Genomic DNA, 8,983 nt, shown 5'->3' with positions numbered 1-8,983 from the left:
GCTTTTTTGTTTTAGATAATAATGTGAAACTTTCCTATTAGGAAATTTCAGTTGCAATCATCAGCTGATGACATAATTGTCTTTACAGCTGTCAACTAATCAATGGTTTTGCTTTAAAAACTTGCACAATTCTTGCTTTATTTTCTTTTTTCTTTACCTCCTACACTCCTTGGTGCTCTACCTTCCTTCACTTTCTTTCTCTCTCTCTCTCTCTCTCTCTCTCTCTCTCTCTCTCGGCTGTGTATCTGTCGGTCTCTCCATGCTCGAGCTGGTTGTTGCCGTGAGCGACGAGAAGCTGTCATCTCTCGTTAACATCTTCACAATGACCAGGCTTCTTGCTCCTTGATTAGAGCAAGTGTGTGTGTGTGTGTGTGTGTGTGTGTGGGAGGCAGAACCCCCTGGCCTCCATCCTCAAACACGACTCCCCCACTCCTATACACAAGCGACCCCCCTGAGCCCATCTTAAAGATCAGCGATTTGGTCAATTGGCCTGGCACATCATATCTTACTCTGAGCTCTGACACACACACACACACACACACACACACACACACACACACACACACACACCTGTGTGTATGATTTGTGAGCCTGAAAGGAGCTGCACAACAAAATCAATCGGCAAACAGCAACAAATGATAAAATACTCCCAATCTGAACAATCAAATATTGAAATTTTATATTTGATATCGTGTTTAATCAGATTTCTCTGACATTTTGGAAAAGAAACTGCATCTGACAGCAGCAATGCCTTCTGGGTAAGGCTTCTCTTGTAATCGACAGAGATGTCAATATGATCTCTAACGACCTAACACTTATCTTTCCAACTTTTTATCACAGCGCTCATTTTAATATGAATCTATAGTAACAGCGCATTCACAGCGACTTGTACAGCACATGCGTGACATAAAAGGATTCAACATGGAAATGTTGATAAGGTGGAATTTTCTAGAAGGAGACTTCAGTGTCAGCAGTGTAAGGTTTTATGCTTACGGGTTTTATGTTTTACGCTTTGTGGGTTCTCGGTAACATGATGAGAAACATGATGGGGAAGTGGTAGCTCAGAGGTTTGGATGTTGGTTAGGATGTTGGGTTGGATGTTGGGTTGGATGTTGGGTTGGATGTTGGTTAGGATGTTGGTTAGGATGTTGGGTTGGATGTTGGGTTGGATGTTGGGTTGGATGTTGGTTAGGATGTTGGTTAGGATGTTGGGTTGGATGTTGGGTTGGATGTTGGTTAGGATGTTGGGTTGGACGTTGGGTTGGATGTTGGGTTGGATGTTGGTTAGGATGTTGGGTTGGATGTTGGGTTGGATGTTGGTTAGGATGTTGGGTTGGATGTTGGGTTGGATGTTGGTTAGGATGTTGGGTTGGATGTTGGGTTGGATGTTGATTAGGATGTTGATTAGGATGTTGGGTTGGATGTTGATTAGGATGTTGGGTTGGATGTTGGGTTGGATGTTGGTTAGGATGTTGGGTTGGATGTTGATTAGGATGTTGGGTTGGATGTTGGGTTGGATGTTGGTTAGGATGTTGGGTTGGATGTTGGGTTGGATGTTGGTTAGGATGTTGGGTTGGATGTTGGGTTGGATGTTGGGTTGGATGTTGGTTATTATGTTGGGTTGGATGTTGATTAGGATGTTGGTTAGGATGTTGGTTAGGATGTTGGGTTGGATGTTGGTTAGGATGTTGGTTAGGATGTTGGGTTGATTGTTGGGTTGGATGTTGGTTAGAATGTTGGTTAGGATGTTGGGTTGGATGTTGGGTTGGATGTTGATTAGGATGTTGGGTTGGATGTTGGGTTGGATGTTGGGTTGGATGATGGGTTGGATGTTGGTTAGGATGTTGGGTTGGATGTTGGTTAGGATGTTGGTTAGGATATTGGGTTGGATGTTGGGTTGGATGTTGGTTAGAATGTTGGTTAGGATGTTGGGTTGGATGTTGGGTTGGATGTTGGGTTGGATGATGGTTTGGATGTTGATTAGGATGTTGGGTTGGATGTTGGGTTGGATGTTGGTTAGGATGTTGGGTTGGATGTTGGGTTGAATGTTGGGTTGGATGTTGGTTAGGATGCTGGGTTGGATGTTGGGTTGGATGTTGGTTAGAATGTTGGGTTGGATGATGGGTTGGATGTTGGGTTGGATGTTGGTTAGGATGTTGGGTTGGATGTTGGGTTGGATGTTGGTTAGGATGCTGGGTTGGATGTTGGGTTGGATGTTGGTTAGGATGTTGGTTAGGATGCTGGGTTGGATGTTGGGTTGGATGTTGGTTAGAATGTTGGGTTGGATGTTGGGTTGGATGTTGGGTTGGATGTTGGTTAGGATGTTGGATTGGATGTTGGGTTGGATGCTGGTTTGGATGTTGGTTTAGGATCCCAGCACCACCAAGCTGCCACTGCTGGGCCCTTGAGCAAGGCCCTAACCCTCCAATGCACAGTTGTATAAAAAAAATGAGATAATTGTAAGTCGTCTGGATAAGGGCGTCGGCCAAAATGCCGTAAAATGATGAGCTGCACTTTTCAAGAGAGAGCGAATAAAGAGAGGCTGGTGCTATAGCTGCTATAACATAAGAAAGAAAAGGAACTATCTTGTTTTGTGGACGTTGCTCAACATTTATTCATGCTAATATCAAATTCATAAATTCATTTAAACTATAAAAGGATTAAATGTATGCCGGGCCATTCTTTAATAAATAAAAATAATTAATTGTTGTTGAATTGCTGTGGTATTGGAAGAATAAAACACTCCGAGTGGTAATAGTAACTCATTATTTTCTGATAACTGTGCATCCATGTTTTATTTCTTAGTCAAAGTGATAATGTAATGGAACAGAGCACTTAACATGGCCAAGAGGAAGTGGATAAAGTTTTTAAAGCATTTAAAGTTTAAAGTTTTATTTAAAGTCAATGTTTGTTCTCATTCTTTCTATTACAAATAATAAATTTAAATAAGAGAGTAAATCCAAGAGCTTGGAAAACCATAATTAAAGCTGACCTTTAATTAAGGTAGTGAAGTTGACACCAAATGAGCTGACTTTCCTCTTGAAAGGTTGTGCAGCTGTTAAGTTGTTAAACGCTATAAACCGGTTCGGACTAAAGATCGTAGCAACAAATCCGAAAGCTACCAAATTAACAGATGAAATCTGTCGATTAATAGGGGCATTTTACATTTACATTTATTCATTTAACAGACACTTTTATCCAAAGCGACTTACAAATGAGGAACTACAAGCAAAGCGATACATCAAGCGGATAACAATATAAGTAGTGCTACCATACAAGATCTTTTAATTGAGTTCTAGAAAAGCACGGGCATGTACATGAGGTGGGGTAAAAAAGTAAAACCTGCAACTGGCAGAGCTGCAGTTTTACCCAATGCACCTTTAAATACATCACCACATTTATCTAGTTTATGTCACTAACCTGCAGCACAAGTCTGAGATTTGAGACATAGCTCAGCAGGTTTTTAACTAGCACTGTTTCAAACACTCAAAAATTCTACTTTGACCTGCAATAACCTGCACTCTGTAGTTGTATTTTCCATCCTGCATCCTGTCTAAATAAATCATTAAAGTCTAAAAGTCAAAAGTTCTTTAAAATGGCCATTTACAGCAATATGACTCCATTAAAGATGTATAGTCTCACAAGTCGGTGTTTGATACATAGGGTAACAAAAAGCTTTTACCTACAAAAACACACACACACTAATATACACAAGAGCACAACAAATTGCAAAAATAGAAAGTGAATGTATTGGTTGTCAGAGTGTGCGTGTGTGAGCGCGACCTTGTCCAATGTTTTGTGCCAGCTGTGACAGACATTGCTGCCTGAGGAGCCACAAAACTGATGTCAATTACTTTAGGCCATGTCTGTCTCAGGTCCGTTTAAATAACATACACACACAAACAGAAACTTACCAATGTAACACAGCAGAGATGACGAGTAATGAAAATGGTCTCCACTTATATAGCGTTTTTTTTAACCTTAGCAGTTCTACAAAGCTCATTACATTGGTTCTCATTCACCTATTCACACACCCTCACACACCAATGGTAGCAGAGCTGCCATGCAAGGCGCTAGCTTTCGGGAGAAACTTGGGGTTCAGTGTATTACCCAAGGACACTTCGGTATGTGGAGTCATGTGGGCTGGGAATCGAACCGTCAACCCTACAATTAGTGGACAACCTGCTCTACCACCACAGAATGATGTCCTCAGTGGAGCAGGAGGGCGGAGCAATGTCCTCAGCGGGAAGCCAGAGGCGGAGCGACATCCTCAGCGGAGCAGGAGGGAGGAGCGACATCCTCAGCAGAGCAGGAGGGCGGAGCGATGTCCTCAGCAGAGCAGGAAGGCGGATCGACATCCTCAGCAGAGCAGGAAGGCAGAGCGACGTCCCCAATGGAGCAAGAAGGCAGAGCAACATCCTCAGCGGAGTAGGAGGGCAGAGTGACGTCCTCAGTGGAGCAGGAAGGCGGACAACATCCTCAGCGGAGCAGGAAGGCAGAGCGACGTCTTCAGATAACCTTGGCTTAGTGGCACTCACGGCAGAATATGGAAGCAAAACGGAGCTTTTGGCTGCAACGGGAGGCAGAGAAACTTCCTCAGAAGAACAGGGTGGCTGAGTGGCATCCTCAGCTGTATAGGGATGCTGAGCGTCGTTCTCCATCGACTTTGCAGGCTGAACTTGGTTGGCTGTGTCGTCAGTCTCAGGCATGAGGAGAACTCGGTTGATCATGTTGTCAGTCTCAGGCATGAGGAGAACTTGGTTAGTCATGATGTCTGCTTCAGACATGAGTAGAACTTGGTTGTCCGTGTCAGCAGACTCGGGCATGAGCAGAACTTTCTTGTCCGTGTCTGCAGGCTCGGGTGTGATCAGAACTTAGTTGGTCGTGACGTCGGCTTCAGGCATGAGCAGAACCTGGTTGGTCATGACGTCGGCTTCAGGTGTGAACAGAACCTGGTTGGTTGTGATGTCGGTTTCAGGCATGAGGAGATCTTGGTTGGTCGTGACGTCGGTTTCAGGCATGTGGAGATCTTGGTTGGTCTTGACAACAGACTCTGGTGTGAGTATAACTTGGTTGTTCGTGACATCGGTTTCAGGCATAAGGAGAACCTGGTTGGTCGTGATGTTGGCTTCAGACTGGAATTTGGTGTGGAAGGTCACATCGTTGATCTCAGACTGGAACGTGTCTTGGGAGGCCGTCTCTTCGACCTCAGACAGGAACTTGGCGTGAGAGGCGGTCTCTTCGACCTCTGACAGGAACTTGGCTTCAAAGGTCGTCTCTTCCACCTCAAACAGGAACTTGGCTGGAGAGGTCGTCTCTTCGACCTTGGACAGGAACTTGGCTTGAGAGGTCGTCTAATCGACCTCGTACAGGAGCTTGGCTTGAAAGGTCGTCTCTTCCACCCACCTCTGATAGGAACTTGCATTGAAAGGTCACCTCCTTGACCTCTAGCTGGAGTTCTGCAGGTGAGACCACCTTGTAGGTCCCGAGCTGGAGCTCTGGAGCCGAGGTCGCCACGTTGACCTCCGGCTGGAGCTCCGCAGGTGAGACCACCTCTTGGGTCTCAAGCTGCAGCTTTGGAGCAGAGGTCGCCATGTTGACCATTAGGGATAAATTTATGAAGTTAGAATTGATATATTTCTGTAAAGCTGTTAATGGCTGTTGTGAAAAGTGCTATACAAATAATAATTGAATTGAATTGAAGTCTGCAGATGACACCATGGTTGTAGGCAATGCTGATAAGCAATGATGATGAGATGGTCTACAGAGAGGTGGTTGAGCACCTGCAATGTGGCGTGCTGACAACCTGTCCCTCAACACCCAGAAGACCAAGGAGCTCATTGGGGATTAGTGGCCGACCAAGAGGAGCCACATGCATACCCCATCTACATCAATCGGGCTAAGGTAGATTTGGTGGCCGGCTTTCCTGGTTGTCCACATCTCCAAGGACCTCACTGAGCAAACTGAGGAAAGCTCACCTATTTACTCAGATACCAGAGAGCTTCTATCGCTACACCATCGAGAGCATACTGATGAACTGCATTTCGGTATGGAATGGCAGCTGCTCAGGCTCTGACTGGAAGGCCCACCAGTGAGTGTTGAATACCACCCAACACATCACTGGTGCCCAGCAACCCTCCATTGCAGACATATATCACGGATGTTGTCGACGAAGGGTGAAAGCAATCATCAAGGACATCTCTCAACCCAGCCAGTGACTGCTCAGAGTTCTCCCATCCGGGAAGCACTACAGGAGCCTCTGCTGCTGTACCAGCAAGCTAAGGAACAGCTTCTTCCCCTCATCAATAAACATACTCAACTATGCTGCTAATCTCATATTCTTCATATTGCTGATTGCAGTCAGATCAACTTACATCACTGCACAGTTTGCACACGCACATCCCTACTCCTGCACATGGACTAGCCTTGAACAGTTTGCACAATACTACCTCCATTCCACTTTCATTTTACTGGACTGTATTCATTATTGTAATCCATGTGTCCAGACTCATTCACACACACACACATCACACCATTTGCACATCACTTACACTTTATTGCTACCCTACCTCATTGCTGTTTACACCTGATGCGACTTGACTTAGATGCTAACTGATTCCTTTGTACTTGTACTCTGCTTAATGACAATACATTTGAATCTAATTTCATTTAATGTAATCTAATCTAATGAATGTAATAGCATGTTGAATAACTGGTAGTGAGTGTTATAACCAATTCCTACATACAAATATTCATTTTTGCAGTTTTTAAAAACTTTTGTGTACTTTTCCACATGTATGTGCATTACACTGGTGGCTTCGAGTGATGGCGAGCGAGAAAGAGTGATGGAGGAGTGTGGTGTTCCCTCCAGCTAAAGCTTCTTTACTCGTTTATCTGAGGAGGGAACATATGGTGTGTTAAAGTGTGCACTTCTCTTCATCCAACCCCACAGGGAGACTGTCTCACTGCATTACTAACACATCAGCAAACACCTCGCTTTCTCTTTCTAGATCTTTCTTTTTTTCCTCCCATTCTCTTCTTTTCCTCTCTCCCCCTGTTTCAACTTCCTATTCTTTCTTGTGTGTTTTCTCTTTCAATCACTATTTCCCTTTTTGTTGCTCTCACTTTCCTTAACTGTGATTTTTCACCTTCTCTCCCTCTCTCTCACTGCCTCTCTCACTCTCTGTCTATCTTTCTCTCTCTGTCCCTCTCTCACTCTGTCTATATCTCTCTCTCTCTCTCTCTCTCTCATGGTACATTCACACATACAGTGATTTTATAGCCAGTCACTAGTCTCTGTACTATGAAGTCGCAGGTAGGCGTTTCTACTACTGGTTGCCACGAGTAGTGCAACTAACATTTCTCTATTGACAACAAACCAGTTTTCTTGCTGCTAAAATGAAACGTTCTGGACGGAGAGCGAACTTATATGAAATTCAACAGTGTATATATGCATAATTTCCTACAAGATGAAGGAGAAGTGGGGTGCGCTCGGCCATCTACCTGCGGCAAAAACTCAAGCGGCAATTAGCTTAGCTTAGCTTATGGCCTTAGCACTTTTAAAGCATAACAATAATAATGAAACACACTCACTGTTTGTTGCAACTGAGCAAAATCCCAGTGTAGCTCCTATCTCAGGAAGTGAGCGTCACCATCAGGGTGTCATTCACTATGTGTTCGATGGTGACCGGGTGCCGGACCGCAGCTCTTCGTCTGTGGCCTCTGTGTTTCCTGAGTGAAGTGTCCGGGTCAGTGCGGCTTGTTCCCAGGCGCTGAAGCAGCGACAAGCCGGACACTTCACCCAAGATAGGAGCTACACTGGGATTTTGCTCGATTGCAACAAAAAGTGAGTGTTTTTATTTATTTACATTATTATTTAATTAATTCATTATTTTCTCTAAACCCGCTAAGCTAAGCTAATTGGCTATTGTCACAGTGCCGCTGCTTCTGATAGTGAGCAGGTGGTGGCCAGGGTTGACGTGCGCTCTATTGTCTCTGCGCTCAGATATGTGCGCTCACTCCCATTGGTAGTCGCTGCTCCCAGTTGCTCCAAATTTTCATAAAGTAAAACTTTTGTCAACTTTCCAAGTCACTGGACACGCCCACATCCGTCGCGAATGGTCAACATCGTGCCGGAAGTCGCCAGATCTCATTGAAAATGAATAGTCTCCGGTCGCATTGTTGCTGCGAGTCGCTGTATGCGTGAATGTACCAGCTGAGCCCTAACAACCACCAGATCTGCAGAAAAACACACACGCGCGCGCACACAGCTGTATGGTCAGTGAGTTGGACAGGCCTTTAAACTCAGTAATGCTTTAAGACACTCCATATCCAATGCTCAAGTGTACCAGAGATTGATGACATTTACCAGACTGCATATGCGTGCACACACACACACACACACACACACACACACACACACAGACACACACAGACAGTGTCCCTGAAGGTTAAAGCATTTACACAAATATGCACACACACTTACTCCCTTCAGGTCAATGAATTCACACACAGTGAAAGCCTGCAGGTTGTTCAGACCACACACACTCGCATACACGCACATGCACACACACACACCCACACACACACACACACACACACACACACACACGCACACACACACACACACACACCCTGAAGGAGAGTGCTGTGATTGACAGATCTCCTGATGCGCTCTGTCAGGAACTGATGTTTCCCCTCATTTCCTCTTCCTGTTCTCCAGGTCAGGTGACACCCATAGGTGCCATGGTGATAGAACACCCTCCATAAGTAAGTGTGTGTGTCTGTGTGTGTGTGTGTGTGTGTGTGTGTGTGTGTGTGCGTGTGTGTGTGTGTGTGTGTTTGTGTGTGTCTTGAGGGATCAGAGGCAGCGAAGCAAAAAAGCAGCTGCTACCCTTCACTGTCAGACAAACAAATAGACTGATGAGTGCTGTCAGTTACATATACACTGTCACTAATGCTACAGATCCACTGTTGCTAATGC

The 8,983-nt window shown here is 44.8% G+C and overlaps 1 protein-coding gene across 1 annotated transcript; it reads right to left on the bottom strand.

Annotated features, from left to right (window-relative positions):
• Window positions 1-967: 967 nt before the first annotated feature.
• Window positions 968-4,661, bottom strand: LOC128611593 (spore coat assembly protein ExsA-like). Its single transcript, XM_053631268.1, has 2 exons — window positions 4,519-4,661; window positions 968-2,348 (listed from the first exon to the last, which is right to left on the bottom strand). Exons 1-2 carry the CDS (start codon window positions 4,659-4,661, stop codon window positions 968-970), a joined length of 1,524 nt encoding a protein of 507 aa, XP_053487243.1.
• Window positions 4,662-8,983: the final 4,322 nt, after the last annotated feature.

Source organism: Ictalurus furcatus, chromosome 1 (genome assembly GCF_023375685.1).
Source record: "Ictalurus furcatus strain D&B chromosome 1, Billie_1.0, whole genome shotgun sequence".
NCBI lineage: Eukaryota > Metazoa > Chordata > Actinopteri > Siluriformes > Ictaluridae > Ictalurus > Ictalurus furcatus.
The sequence above is the reverse complement of the archived record's forward strand: the minus strand, read 5'-3'. Positions and strand labels throughout refer to the sequence as shown.

Excerpts from the sequence above, each read along its gene's own strand:
- LOC128611593 (XM_053631268.1), bottom strand. The coding sequence starts at position 4,661 with ATGGAGAACGACGCTCAGCATCCCTATACAGCTGAGGATGCCACTCAG. Across the intron at positions 2,349-4,518 it reads GTGAGTGCCACTAAGCCAAG|CATCCAACCCAACATCCAAT; the intron begins GTTATCTGAAGA and ends CATCCAAACCAG.